Source organism: Thunnus albacares, chromosome 9, assembly GCF_914725855.1.
Source record: "Thunnus albacares chromosome 9, fThuAlb1.1, whole genome shotgun sequence".
Taxonomy (NCBI): Eukaryota; Metazoa; Chordata; class Actinopteri; order Scombriformes; family Scombridae; genus Thunnus; species Thunnus albacares.
In genome coordinates, this window is record NC_058114.1 from 13766288 (window position 1) to 13782034 (window position 15747).

The 15747-nt window shown below is 40.0% G+C and overlaps 1 protein-coding gene across 2 annotated transcripts in view; it reads left to right on the forward strand.

The window, feature by feature from the left end:
• Positions 1 to 15747, forward strand: part of kdm4b (lysine (K)-specific demethylase 4B) — a 57003-nt gene that overhangs the window by 2397 nt on the left and 38859 nt on the right. The window contains exons 2-6 of one of the 2 annotated variants that reach the window (XM_044361141.1): positions 7103 to 7545; positions 8130 to 8305; positions 9206 to 9320; positions 9851 to 10044; positions 11807 to 13033. In XM_044361141.1, coding sequence (XP_044217076.1) covers positions 7132 to 7545; positions 8130 to 8305; positions 9206 to 9320; positions 9851 to 10044; position 11807 — 900 coding nt within the window. In that variant the 5' untranslated portion in view covers positions 7103 to 7131 and the 3' untranslated portion in view covers positions 11808 to 13033. Of the gene's footprint in view, positions 1 to 7102; positions 7546 to 8129; positions 8306 to 9205; positions 9321 to 9850; positions 10045 to 11806; positions 13034 to 15747 lie in introns of those variants that run through there. The other variant, XM_044361140.1, reaches the window with a different exon arrangement.

Here is a 15747-nt window from a genome sequence, read left to right on the forward strand (position 1 = left end):
ATATACAAGAGCATACAACAAATTATACAAGATGTGATGTGTACAGCCGAGTGCAACGCTATTAATGCACTGCATTTCAAATCACATCAAACATTTCCACCCAGAATTGATTTTGAAGCCAAAGAGAGAATATTTGAGTTGAATATTGAGTTTTTTTCTGACAGATCCCTTATTTTTTCTTAGTATTTTAAAGTACAACTCTTTGCCATTTTCATCTATAGTTACTTTTTCAAGAACATTTGAACTTTACTCAACTTAACCTGCATTCTCACTGGTCTAAATTCAGTTCCATATTTCTTTATCTACAAAAAGTCAGTGCTCTTGTGGTAGTACTTGCTGGTTGCCTTGCAACTATCAAGTGGAGTATGCTGTACTTAGTGTCACGTAGGCTATTGGTTAAACACCCAGGGCTGCTACAACTTGTGTACAGATTTCATACACGCAGTAAGCCAAAACTGGTTGCCAGTAGTATCAATATTAGGACTAGGGGTGGAAAGGTCTCTTAAACAAAGGTAAGAAGTAGCATTCCTGACTAATCTAAAAAGAGTGAGATAAAAGAGAAAGAGTCGATGAATAACTGAGAAAGTGGCAGTTCTGGTGAGTGAGAGATACAAAAAGTAGTTAATTTTTCAAGTGTGGTAAAGTACTAATGCAAAAATAAATAACATAAAATAGTTGAAAAATTGTTGCTACTTTGTAGACATTTCAGTCCCCCTTTCTACCTCTGGGTATCTCCTTTGCAGCATCCATTCAAACAACACTACATACACACATGTTGTTGCGTTGTGTGTTAAAATTGTGTCACAAACAATGTAATTTTTTAAGAAAAGTGGCTGATGGTAGGCAGCGGATCACAAAACTCACGGTTTGGATTGTATCATGATTTTCAGTCACGGGGGGAAAAAAAACTAAAAACTTTTCTTTCCATTTATTCTGTAACACACTTAAAGCAAGGAACTTTTGCCCATGGTCTTAAATGAAAACATTCAAGGTGTCCAATGTTTAAATAAAATCTTAAAATATATAAAATATTCATTACTCAGTTGTTAAAGTGCAGTATGAGGCATGATACCTTCTTCCTTTTAAACATGGTAGAGAATGAAACAACAGCCTATGTCTACATCATCAAAAGTTGATGATAACTTACAAACATGAACACACATCTTGTCCTGTAGCTTAGCTTTTTGAACAAGCCACTAAACAAACATTCACAGGGGAAAAGTGCACCGCTAACGTAAGTTAGCAGTAGCTAATTAGCTGCTCAACTGCAGCACATTAAATAGTGTATACCTGCAGATGTCACCTAGGACTCGTTAGATGCTGGTTTAGACGTTGCTCTTCAAAATCCCTGTTAGCGAAATGCTGTCTGTCCTTGACTTGTACTTTCAGCAATTTGTTTACTTTGTCTCCAATAGACATTAAATTTTGCAGTTAATCCGCGGTTCACATGTGTGCTGAACCGTTGGGACGCAATCTGTTCAGATCACAGATCAACTACATTCCATTACAACACTATATGCCACCCTTGTTCTAGCGGCCTATGCTGATTCTAAGTGGTATGTCAAACTCTGTTTTCAGCGCCACTGTCCACAGGCAGGTACTGTGTAAAACTGGTAGCTAATGCCATGACATTATACAGGAAGATAACCACTGTCACTGAGGTGAGGAACACTATTTTCTGGTGGTTAAGCTAGCAGAGCTAACTTTATGGCTAGTACAGGACTCCTGACCGACTCTTTTGACCAGCATTCCGGACTCGTCCTGAAATGAATGTAAACTGTCCCATAACCAAACCGACCCACTTCCAAATGGGTTGCAGTGATGTCTCACTGATCACGGAAAACGTGTGACAACCCCTCTTCTCCCAGCTTCTCCCCCTCAAACAAGCGTGTGTTGCACAGCGAGACTCAACTCATGTCTGTGCTGGGGACCAAAGAGAAAGATGTTTTTAAAAGCCTCTGTGTTTAGCTCTCAGTACTTTTGTAGCCTTTAACTGAATCTCTGTGGTTTGAGGTTTAGTTTCTCTCCTGTTTTTCTGTTTGTACTTTTAGATATCTGCATCATTTTACCGTTTCCTGATCGCGTTCATCCACATCTGAGTCGCATTAAGTTACTGCTGATGAAAACACATTTCCTGCTGATGCTGCTGCTTCATATCAAAAGCTATCCACTGACAACGTAACAGAAGGCTTTTATTGTGAAGAACTTTATAGGAAGTGAAATGTGGTTATCCACCGTTTTACAGCCACGACTTTGACCGCTAGTCACAGCCGTCATGTATACAGCCCGCTGCTTTTCGACTCAAGAGAAGCATGTCATCAGTTAAAGACACAACTTCAAGCAGGTAGCCCTGTTGTAATGGAGATGCAAATCTCTGCCGTGCTGGGCTGACATGCCGAGTCAAACCGAGTCAAGCCAAGCCAGCACATGTGTATGGACAAGGCCTAATAGTCCTGTGCAGGAGGTCCATGAACAGAGATTTGCAGGAGGCAGTTGAGCATCTAGTTGGACAAGCAAGACCTCCAGTCTGACCTGATCCTCTTCATGCTGGAGAAGTCACGCTCACAGCAAGAGGAACTCATGGGGAGGATGAGGCTGATCTCTGCTACCACCTGCATGTGCTGGAGCTGGCCGTTGCTTTCAGTGGCACCCTGAATCAGTTGCTGCCACAGCACCTGGGAATTGAAGTTCCTGTAGTGATGGGCAACAAGTATTTTGAGGTCAAGCCACTCTTGCCTAGCTGCCTCTATGGATTCAAAGTCCTCACATAGAGACAAAAGAGATCCCCATCGCCTTGCTGATCTCCTGAAGCTCCCATGAGACCTTTGCAGAACAGGTGTAATATTTGTGGATGGCACATAACGTTTGCTTGATGTCTTGCAGCTGAGGAACCTGTTTGACACAGCCTAGAGAAGCTAGCTCTAGACGATGAGTCACCAGATTGGGACGTGGGATTTCCACATACGCTGGAGTCTAGCGGTCACTCCGTTGTTCACACCCAGCATAATGGGAGCGCCATCACACCCAGAGCCAACCAGATGCTTTTTCAGGTCCTCCTCTCCCACCCCAACCTTCACCAGTTCAGCCAAAATGGCATCCAAAATGCCCTGGCTATTGGCGATTTGGGCAACAATCTGGGTGAGCTGGTTCACTGGTTTGCCATGCTGGAGGTAGGGACAGTAGATTAGCTCCTGGTCCTTCACTGATCGGTTGGCTGAAGAGTCAGACACAATAGAAAGAACCTGGCTGATTGCAACTTTTCCTGAAGGTCCTCAATGAGGCACGAATCAATGGCTGTGATGAATTGAACATGCAACATGCCTGGTCATTGCTATATGTTGTGCCGAGGTCCAGGCTGTCTGTGTGATGGGAAGCCACCAGCTTGGGGAACGTGGTGAAGATGGCCACCTCTTTGTCAATGAAGTAGGCTAGCCATCACCATCCTTTCTTTTATTACCACATCCATTCTGTCAAACACTTACACTAGTGCTCCTCTTTTTGAGTGAGCCCTTGCTTGTAGGGCATCCTCAGCTAATTTGTGTGCAGTCGTGGCTGCATGCTCTTTGATGCTCCTCACTCCCTTACTTTCTCTCCAGTTACCCCGTGGAACAGGCTGTTCCCCATGGCCTGGACAGCTCTTGCATGTTTTGCAGTACGTTAGTTGTGCAGTTTGATCATATTCAATGAATGAATAGTGCTTTTTACATTCAGGAAGGAATTTTCTTCTGCTCTTTACTTCCTTGTTTCTGTAGAGAAGTATACAATAAATTGATTTGATTTGGTCAAAAGGCTCTCAGGTGGAAAGATTTTACAAGAATCATGACATATTATTATTGCTAATTGATTATTGCTAAAGAAAAAGGTCACACTAAAAGCATTAAACACATAAAAAAAGTAACTGGTTATTGCAGATTCAGATTTTTCTCACAAAATATAACAAATAAAATATGATGCACTATTGTTGATTAAACTATCCAGCATTATACAGTGATCAACCGTTTATATGGATCAAAAAGCTTGGGACAGAATCAAATGCTGTTTCAATAATTTGCTTATAGTAATCAGTAGTCCGCTTACAGTGTTCATTTTTTGGCCTTTTCATACATGAAAACATATGGAAAAAACATTTTAAACTACTGTAATTCTGTTTTCTTTTTACCTTACTCCCGAAATACACATATAATGTGTATTTAGCGGCTGCGGCCCCATGAACAGGCGTTGCAGCGCACCTCCGCAGGGTTGTGCAGAGGTGTGGGGTGTGGTTGTGGACATATTTATTTGTAACTGCTGTGAAACAATCAGAAAATAACGTTTTATTCCTCTCATTCACCGGCTTTCTCACTACTACTGCTCGCTCTCCTCCACTTTCTAGCTTGCTCACCACTGCTTCTCTCTCCAGCTGGTGACTTGAGGCAGGTGCTGTGTGCACGTTGAAATCATGATGGGGAAAAAGAAAAGGAAAAAGTAGCCTAATTTTCTCTCAATCAAAAATGTAGCCTCCTTGAAACTTGTAACAAACTGCCAAAAAGGAGCCAACGAGATGCAGCAGCGAAACATGCATTTGAAACAGCTGTTAAATAGAATTCAGTAAATATCATACTGTATAAAATTGTTAGAATTAAAAGCTCCACCTTGAACACAAGATTAGTAAATTTGTGTACACTGTGCTGATAATACCTCTCTTTCACTCTTTACTTTTTAGTAAAACTTTGAATGCAGGACTTTCACAGTATTTTTACTGTGTGATATTAATAGTTTTACTAAAGAAAAAAGATTTGAAACATTCCCAGTTTGAAAGGGTGAAAATAAAGCAAGACAGAGTTTGCCTGAGGCCCCCAAATCACAAAATCCATGCCTGTTGATGTATGAGTGTTTTCTTTAAGGATTTACTTTAAATATTAGAGATGCTGCTTTCAGTAATTGTAAATGTTTCTATGGTGAATTGTGCCTTTGCGATATAGTTTTAGGTTTATGTACTATCTATGCTGCCTGCCGCGGCCCCGTTTCTGCTCCTTATAACCCATGTAGTGTGGAAAGATTGTAGCATGCTGAGTGCACCAATTTCTCCAGCAATCTCTCTTTTATAGTTGTAAAAATAATTATTAGTGTGTCTGCTGCTGAGCAGCAGTGGGCTGCAGCTCTGCGCTACTATGTTCACATTTTAGAGAATGTAATTAATATTTTCCTCATTAATGATGTATTATTTCACCACCCACGACCCATCCGCCATTAATCAGAATGTTATTTTTTATTACCTGACCCAACCGATCTGCAGATTAACCATGGTGCCTGCAGATATAACTGCAATCCATGCATTGCTATTGTCCACATACAAGCTATGTTTAAGTGTTTAAGGCTTAGATTACAACAAAAAAGACCACAGTAATATATTGAAATTGTCTAATTGTATGCTTTAGGTAATATACTAACATACTCAGATACATATATACTTATAAGCATGGGGCTTGACAAAGAAAGTGGGGGGGGGGGGGGGGGCAGTGAGAAATATAACTTTTCTTTCCATTTATTCTGTAAAACATTTCAGGCAAGGAACTTTTGCCCATGGTCGTAAATGAAAACAACATCCAGGTTGTCCAGTGTTTAAATAAAATCTTTAATTTAACAATTTAGTACTGAATATTTTGGGCCACCAGGCCAACGAGAGGCCCCACCGGGCCAAAAAAATATTTTCTTTAATGCCAAAAATAACGCCAAATATTCATTTGTTGGGAAAACAATAATCATTTGCGTTTGTATGCGGCACTGTTCTGAAACGTGAGTCAACCTCTGTGTCGTTGTCTGGGAAACTCTTGATGAGATGTGAGCGCCTTGTCTCTTAAAAGTTTTTTCGGTGCGTACCACCAGGCCTGAAAAAAAATTCTAATAGAAACACTGTACCTTCTTCCTTTAAACATGGTAGTGAATGAAAAAATAGCCTGAGGCCAGGGCATCAAGACTTGATGATAACTTACAAACATGAACACGTCTTGTCCTGTAGCTTAGCTTGTTGAACGAGCCACCAAACAAACATTCACTGGGGAAAAGTGCACCGCTAACATCAGTTAGCAGCTAGATAGCTGATTAGCTGCTCATCTGCATGTGTCACTTTGGACTCGTTAGATGCTGGTTTGGTCATTGCTCTTCAAAATCCCTGTTAGTGATATGCTGTCTGTCCATGACTTGTACTTACAGCAGTTTTTTTACTGTCTTCAAAGAGACATTAAATTTTTCAATTAATCCACGGTTCACATGCACGTTGAACGGTGGCGATCTGTACGGATCAAAGATCAACTACGTTCCGTTACACCACTAATACAGATCCCTGCAAAAATCACACCATAATCATTTTAATGTTTTTTTAATGAAATTAAGAATAATGATGTAAAAATGATCATTCCCTCTAATATTGCAAATCTTATTGCAATTCCAATGTCAGTCAAAATAATAGCAATTAGATATTATTTCAAAATTGTTCAGCCCTAGCATAGACTTGGACAAAGTTTGACCATTAACTTAAGCTATATGCTTGAGTTATTGGGAAGTTGTATTTAGCAAAGGAAAAGGAGTGACTTAGGCTGCATTCAGACTGACTTGAATGTTGTGTGAAAAAACACAGCCTGCCCATTCTTTTGAATGGGAGGGGGGGGTGTGTTGATGTGATCGTTGAAAATAATTACTGCTATGATGATTTTACAGAGAATCCTGACTCATAGTGTTAAAAATTGTTGGGCAGTATTTTGGCACCTGATGAGACATATTTCATGTCTCGCTGGTACTTGAAGCAACACACTGCCACCCACAAAGCTCCCTGTGTTGTTTTAATGCTGTTTGGTTTGAATCTCCACTAACAACTACTAATGATTTTTCTGTACCAGTACTTAGTCTGTGTTAATTCAAGCTTGTTAGCTTGGTCAGCATTTAAAAAGCCACCTATGTTTTGTGGTCATGTTAGAAAAAAGTCAGATTATTTCATTTTAATAAAGCTCTCTGCTCTCAAAAACATTCTAGATGCGTCACCTTTTCTGAGCACATATGTTGTCCGCCCAGAAAATGGTAAAAGAAATTGTTGAATTGCCCTGAATGTCCATGTTCTCCCTTCCAGGTTTACCTGCAAACCTTAAAGACTCCCCAATGGCTACCGACATGCCCATGGACACGGTGCCGGCTCCTCACTCTGCCCCAGCCTCACCTCCAGACCCCACCCCAGCCTCAAATCCTGTTTTGAGCTCGAGTGCAGCCCAAGACCAGATTCCGACCCAGGAGCCAGCGATAGCTGAGACCCCTGACACAGCAGTGACCCTGGAGCAGGATGCCGTTCCAGATCTCACCCAGGCTCAGCCTACAGACCCAGATGTGTCACAAGGCCTTATTCCAGGTTCTGAGCTGCCCCCGGCCTCCCTGCTGCCTCCACTGCCGCCAGCCAGCGCTAAGAACCCCAGCTGCAAGATAATGACCTTCCGGCCCACCATGGAGGAGTTCAAAGACTTTGCCAAATATATTGTCTACATGGAAAGTCAAGGAGCTCACCGTGCTGGCCTGGCTAAGGTGAGGACAACACATACATATACACACACTATCACCTACTTGGTTCAGTCCTTTCCAGCTCTGTAAATGTAAGGTCTCATGGTTACATGTTCATTCCCATTAGCAGCTATGTCGATTCCTACCTAACCTTGCATAGCCAAGCCTCTCTGAAATGATTATTAATGTCTAAAACTATCACAAATATTGACATTTGCCTATACTAAGTTTCTAAAGCACAAAGTGGGGTCTTAAAATTCCGTATTTGATTTCATTAACAGTCAGAAAACCCACAATGTCATAAGTATTCTATTTATAATGATGATAATTAAAATCAAGATAATACGGACATTTCAATTGAATGATTAATCAATAGTATCTGATTATCTGAGTGTCAACTGCATATAGTTGAATTAAATAGAATTTGAATGTTCTGCCAGATTTGTACCAGTTGTATCAGCCCTAAATAAAATACAAGACTTGTATGAGCTTCTAATACTATATCCTTGCAGAGTGTAAAGTATTTAGTTGCATGTGGCTGCAGGTTATTGTAAAATTCTCATTTCTGCTTAATTGACGTAAATGCTAACAATTTGTCTCTTCACTAGGTGATTCCCCCAGAAGGCTGGAAACCCCGTAAGTCCTATGACACCATTGAGGACATGGTGATTCCAGCGCCCATCATGCAGGTGGTGACCGGTCAGTCGGGTCTGTTCACCCAGTACAACATCCAGAAGAAGTCCATGACTGTGAGCGAATACCGCAAGCTTGCCAACAGCAAAAAGTAAGTTTATGTTCGCAGACATTGTCAGTCATGTGTTAACTCATTGTGAAATTGAAAATAATATAACTCTTTTTCCCTGCATAAATGTGATTTGCATTTTTATCATGTATCCACACACTTCAGTGAGTGGTTTAAGCCTACATCTATAACAGTTTCATTTGTGTTTATGATTTGCATGAAACTCCTCCCACAAGAACAAAACAGGAATTGAAACAGAGTTATGTCTACATTTGGAAATCCTATTTTACACAATGGGAACTTATGTTGATATAAATAATTCTTCATTTGAAGATGATGAGATTCCTTCTGATTTATGTCAGTTACAGTCACAATATGTGAACTTGTATTTTCATTCTTTTTTATTGATCAGTGTTAAGTCTTAATTTACTGATTTGAAGTTAGAAAACAATGAAACATGAAAAAGGGGGACTGAATACTTTCTGTAAGGACCATGTGTCTTTTCTGCTCTCTAGTGGTTAGAAAAGTGAAGTTCAATGAGGACAATGATAAAACCATCTATATTTATTTTTACAGGATTTTGTTTAGGAATGGGCATGTAAAATACTACCAATAATAATAAAATAACTGCCTCCTTATTAAAAATTTCAAAGCTAGTTCTTTTAGTGTTAAAATGTTGGTATGAATAAGTTGTACTGTAGCACAACAGCATAGAGCACCTATTGTAAACATTTATTTATCTCTTATGCACATCTCATGGGTCCTGTTTTCTGTTTGTACACCTAGCTATCAAGCTACATGCTAATTGAAAACTAGACATATAGTTGAATTGCTCATAAAGCTGGATGCTTGCCAACATAAAGGTTTGAATAAAGTCTTCTTGTTCCAGGGCTGTCTCCCTGCTCACTGCTTACAATATAACTGGTTCTGTTGTGTTTTTAGGTACTGCACACCCCGCCACAAAGACTTTGATGACCTAGAGAGGAAGTACTGGAAGAACCTGACATTTGTGTCACCCATTTATGGTGCTGATGTCAGTGGATCTATTTATGATGAGGTGAGGGGTTAACTGTACATTTCCAAGAAGTGTGTGTATTAGAGCTTAGTGGTTAAAGCTGAATTGCCTGTCCTGCTTATTTTGTCAGATATTTTTTTCTGGATTATTAATCACAATGTTTACTCAGTAATTTCTGGACAGAAAAATGCACAGTACTTTTGGCATTGTATTTCAGCATTTTCAATAACAACAGACATGTACATCCACTAAACTCATGGCTGGATAATTGCTAATTGTAAAATTTTACAATAGGAGATTGTGCTCCTACTATAAGAAAGCTACTTTAAAGATTCTTATTGTGTTTTTTTTGTCTTAATGCTAGTATCAAAAAAAGGTTTCTGCACCAATACTGTAATATCAATACCCTGATCATTGAATAAGGGATGATTGTGACTGGGTAAATTATCAGAGCGCTGTCAGATATATCTTTTTGACTCCAGCACCATCTGGTGGTGTAGAATTTTAAGACACTTTGAAATCTGCAGTTTCTATATTTAATAATCATAAAATTACATGTTATCCCTGATCAGGATATTCAAGAGTGGAACATTGGCCATCTCAACACGCTGCTGGATATGGTGGAGCAGGAGTGTGGCATCGTCATAGAAGGTGTCAACACTCCCTACCTGTACTTTGGCATGTGGAAGACCACATTTGCCTGGCACACTGAAGACATGGACCTCTACAGCATCAACTACCTGCACTTTGGACAGCCCAAATCTTGGTCAGTCACAGTTTTTTTTTTTTTATTTGAACCCTTTCATAGGTTTTAAAACTTGTGCTTGGTGCACAGTTGAAGTGCACAGCTGTTGTGTGTGTGTGTGTGTGTGTGTGTGTGTGTGTGTGTGTGTTAAGTATACGCTCTTAGTGAAATAACAAGGATGGAAGCTATAGGTGGCAGCAGTAGACTTCTTCTTTCAGATAATGCTGCACAAGTTTCATATATATGAAGCCACTTCTATGCTGTGCATTGTGTATGTGCTCTGATCAGGCTTGTTAGGACTGTTTCTGATCACTGATTGGATTGGATTACTGATTATGATTAACTGATATAATAATGATTAACAAGTGGTTCCTGTTTTTAAACCTTTTGATAGAAATCCCTTGTATAAGAGGCCCTTACCTTATATCCAAGTGATAAAGTTAAGAAGATGAATTCCATCATACTACTAGTTAATCACTTGTGACTTCATGCCCCTTGTACCATTACAATCAGCAGCTGCATACTTCTTACTTTCTACATTTTTGATGGGTGATCCTCCACTGCATGCCTCTTTGAGTAATCACAAAGCCGTGTGAAAGAAACAGGAGACAAGATTACATGCCCTTGATGTTAATTCATATGTGTGTAAAGACAGTCCAACCAGTTTTGTGAGTTTTGCAATCAGACAACTGGATCAGGAGCTGTGTGGCAAGCCCGCCTGATTTCATCTGAAGTCCTACAGTGCTTAACAGCACCATCTGAAGTCCACATGGAGCTTGACAGGAACATAATCTGCCTGTATGGTGGAGATAGGGCAACCATGATGAGTCGGGCAAAGAAAACAGTTTGAGTAAGGGTTATTTATTTGAAATTTTACCAAAATGTAATTTAGAGAATCACAAGCAGGGTAATTTTATAACAAATACCAGTACATTTGTTAGTGTTGGGCATGTTTTCAATTATCTTCCTTCATAAATGCTACCTCGGTTGGATGTTTTTGTAGAGATACATGTATGAAGAAACAGACATGCTGTTTCTCTCACTAAAACTTGCACACGGGGAACAGCGGCACTAGTCCAAATGGAAACTTCTGTCCCTGTAGTGAATGTTCTTCCTGTGTCATTTTTCCAGCTGTTTCACCTGCTCTGCAGCATACATCAGGGGTCTCTGTGAACTAGTACAGGACTCTAATGTACTCATTTCAGACCAGGGCTAGAGGGTATCCATCACAACCTAATGCCAACTATATCGTTCATGGTTCTTCAGTCCCTTTTAGGCCTGCTTTTGATTGACCTGTAGACTCTGATTCTGTTTATTTGTGTAGGCTACTTTGAGTGCAACTTGTTATGCTCGTAAAACTGGGCTTCTTGTTGTGTTTTGACCTTATAGATATTAGGACTAACACTTCATGAATAATGCTAGAATTCAGTTTTGGTCATCTTCTCTTCTTCAACCATTTCCTGCTGTTTTGTTTTTGAGAATTGTTTGGAAATGTTTTCCTCTTTTGTTCTCTTCTCGAATCACTATAATTTGTCTGCAAATAACCCAAGACGTGCAATTTCTGCAGGATATTTCTGAAGAATGTTGAAAAGAAAAACAGTAGATCACGACCTGAATTTAACAGGTGTTGTGGAAAACACAGAAAGTTTGCTGAAACCATTTGTAGCAGGTGTAATGTACAGTAAATATTGATAGTGATTTGAGTTATTTTGCCTGCTTGCTTTCTGTTCAGCGTGCATCATTGTTACATTTCCTTCTGTCTTTCTGCCTCTCGCCCCTATAGATACCTGGTACCTGAGGGGAAAAATACTTTTACTTTTCTGCCCCTTGATTTTCTCTTGTTCGTGTGTGTGTGTGTGTGTGTGTGTGTGTGTGTGTGTTTTCCCTTTTTCCCTTGCACGTTGTTTTCCATCCGTGGCACTGCAGGTGGTGAGCAGAGCCAACCCAGCCATGAAGCACTCAGAAATACCGTATTACCTGTGTGTGTGTGTGTGTGTGTGTGTGTGTGTGTGTGTCGAAATTTTTCTTCTCCATTTGCTCTCTCACCTGTTTTTCTTTTTGTCACAGTATGTTTCCCCTCCACCTTTCCCCTTCTCCTGTCTGCCTCCTGGAGTGGTGTACTGTGTGTGTATGTGTGTGTGTGTGTGTGTGTGTGTGTGTGTGTGTGTGTTACCAGTCCCCCCTCTCTGTGATGTGATCTCATTAAAATCAGCTATCTGTCTCGTTTCCACACCTCTCACTGAGAGCGGGTATGTATCATTACAACTCACTGTCAGTGTGTGTGTGTGTGTGTGTGTGTGTGGATGAAAATGACATTCATCAAGCTGTGATTTTCAGTCTGGCATTCAGTGGGCTGAGCCCAGTGTTTGCGGTGCCATGCTTATAAATCACAGTACAGGTTTATGCCTGCAGTATTGTTAGTGTGGATGCCCAAAGTCTGAATCAGACCCCAGTCCTGGCAAATGTTAAACTGATGCAGTTTTATAGAGGTTGGACATCAGTTTTGCTCAAGGACACTTAGACAGAACATAGTTTTTGCAACAGCAAGGTGCTGGAAGCAAGTGTTGAGAGTATAATTAAGAAAAATCAAGGATTCAAGATTCTTCACTCTTTGTCAGTTTATTTTTTAGAGGATTTCTTGACAAAGAGCTGAGTAAATTAAATGTGAGAAATTGTACCTTTTGTCTTCTTAGCAGGACATCCTGTAGAGTGAATTTAATATTAATCTGCATCAGTTGTCACATGGAAAATGACATGCGATTGATATTTGATGTGAATTTGATACGATTGAGCTTTGAGGCATGTTTATAGGAAATATGACTGGTAGTCCACAATGAGCAGCTTTTAAAAGACGCCTCCGTCTGTATTAGTGTACACAGAAAACAATACTGTCAGCGGTTGATTTTTCTACATTCAGAAGTACATATTAGTTTTATTCTGTTATTAATTCTGTTATAAATGTACAGATCTGTACACTTCCCCTGTGGCTTATTAAAGATGATATCTGCCTATGCTGCATATGAAGTGTACCAATTTGTTTTCTTCCTTTTTATACTTCCACTTGTTTTGACCTCACCATCATCCCTGTCATTTTGATAAGACTAAAACCACTAATTTCCATACGTGGTTTTTCCTCTCCTTTCCTCACTTTTTTTCCTCATTGTCTCGCTTGTTTTTGTTCTGTCTGTCACACTCTCTCTCTTTCTCTCTTTATTGAAATTGAATCATTTTAACTTTTACACTTGTGTGTGTGATGGGGTAATTGCAGGCTGTTAAAACACACACGTTCTCTTCTTCTCTCATAGTGCAGCCGTTTGTGAAATTAACTCGATTCCCCCTGCAACTCTGCTTCCATCAAAGTCGTACCCCACTACGACCACCGCTACTGACACACATGCACACACACATACACACTGACTTACGTTCATTCCCCTGGAGACTTATCCCAATCCTTACCCTAACCTCAACATAACCCTGTACTTACCTTAACTTTAAACCAAGTCTTCACTCTAAAATTAATGGTTTACGTTAAGGGGACTTGCTTTTTGTCCCCATAAAGGAGGCGAGTCCCCACAACATGACTGTGTTGACAGATTTACGTCCCCACAACATAAGGAATACCTGGTATACACACACATACACACACACACACACACACACACACACAGCGTTTGGCAGATGTGTAAAGGATCGCAGCTTAAGCAGTCTGTCACTTTCTCCCTGTCTTTATCACTCCATCATTCTCTTTCTCTTTATTTTCATTGCTGAAACCTTCTCAATCACCCCTCTGCCTCAGCACACACCAGCATATCTGCTGTCAGATGAAAGATTAGCCTCGGAGCTTGTGAGAGGAAGGTAGGGAAGGGCTGACGAAAGGGAATTGAAAGGGATATTTTGAAGTGCAGCCCGGCTGCAACTTCCCAGGAAGGGAGGAGTTTTTTATGAATCCATCAGTCCTCTTCCTCTGTAGTCCAATGGTTTTGAACCATCCTTGTTTGACAGTTTTTTTTTCCCCCCAGAGAAGAGAAATGGAGAGCTCAAGATCTGCATATTGCGTTAGTGGGGTTGTAACTGCAGTTATAATGTTGGGTGGGGTGGTCTGAGCTTAAGCTTGGTGTTTGCAGTAACTGAAAGTGCCTTTACAGGTCTCATAGTTGTTTATAATAAGAACTTATACATTTAAAACTAGTGTGTGTATAATATATATTTATACACACTCATAATGTGTAGGCCTTGATTTGGGTGTAGCCATCCTAAGAGATCATGAAGTAAACAGGAGAGACTTGTCTTTGTCACAATAATTAGCCTCTCTCTTAGTAGACGTGGCCTTAAACTAGAGAACACAATATCAGAAGAATGCACATATGCGTAACGTGTCTGTAAAGGTGAAAAACACACTAATATACACACACACACACACACACTAACTCTTCTCATGCTGTCATAACACCTGAATTCCACCTGCCAAGAACACTGTCCCGCTGTAAATAAAAAGATAAATATTCTTCCTTTAGAGAGGTGAAAAAGTTCAAGCCTTCATTTGCTACGTGTTGTTTTATTTGTGCGTTTCTCTCCCTCTGCTGCTGGAGGGATAGACGTGTTGCTGCCATGGCAACTGCGGCCTTAGTAGGGGAGGGAACGGGAGGGGACATGCTGATTGGCTGATTTGTTTAGTTTGATGGAGGGATCATGTGAGGGATATTCTCTGAAATAAGTGTACATTTACACAGAAAACTCAGCTATGTGATGCTCCTCAAGGAAAAAAAAAAACTCCAGCATTTTAGGAAATGTGCTTATTTGTCTGTCTTACAGAGAGTTACAGGAAAAGATCAATAACAATTTAATCTCTGTGCATTCAATAAAGAGGTAGATTAATGGTGTGTTTAACATAACTAAAGGCTGAGACTGTTACTATTTAAAAACACATTATAAAACACCCACATAGTGGCTGTAGGTTTTGGTTTAATTTGGTTAATTAATTTTCTTTTGTAGGACATAATTGTTCAGTAGAGCAATGATGTACTGATCTATCTACAACTCGACAAGCTCAATAAAATCAATAAACAGCTTTTTGAGATATTTTTAGCCAATGCAGAAGCAGAAAGCTTCTAAATAGTAGCTGACAGAAAACCAATGAGGCAGGAGAGCTGGCATAGTGTCGTTGCTGGTCTTTGATAGGTTGCTAAGGTACAGGTAGTGTCAAAAAACGAATAAGGCACAGTGATGCATACGGAGGCGAAGCCAGAGTGCTATGTCATGCTGGTTGCATAATTGAAACACTGATAGTCAGAAGTTATTTCCTCCCTTGTTGTTTTTTTTTTATAACGTCTATAACTCTGATCTCATAACCAGGTTCATTACTATTGTGTTACTCGTCATTCTTTATCTTTAGGAGCAAAACATACAAATAAATTGTAGGTAACATGTTTGGAATGATTATAAAAAAAAAAAGGATCTTAAACTACTGCACAGATACAGAGGAAAGTTAACGGCATATTTAGTCACTAAAGACTAATTATCACTAAGAGTCATAACTCTGAGATGATAACCTGAATTTCAGTGCATGAGTTCATTATTGAATGTCTCTTGTTTGCTCTGAAATGGCGTTGAGGACTTTGGTCAGGAGTCTTTGATGTTGGATCGTTGTGTAAATCCTGCCTAGAGTAACAGAACATTGAAAGATGCTGCACCTCTGTGAAGCTCTAAGCTTCCATCTACAGGTGG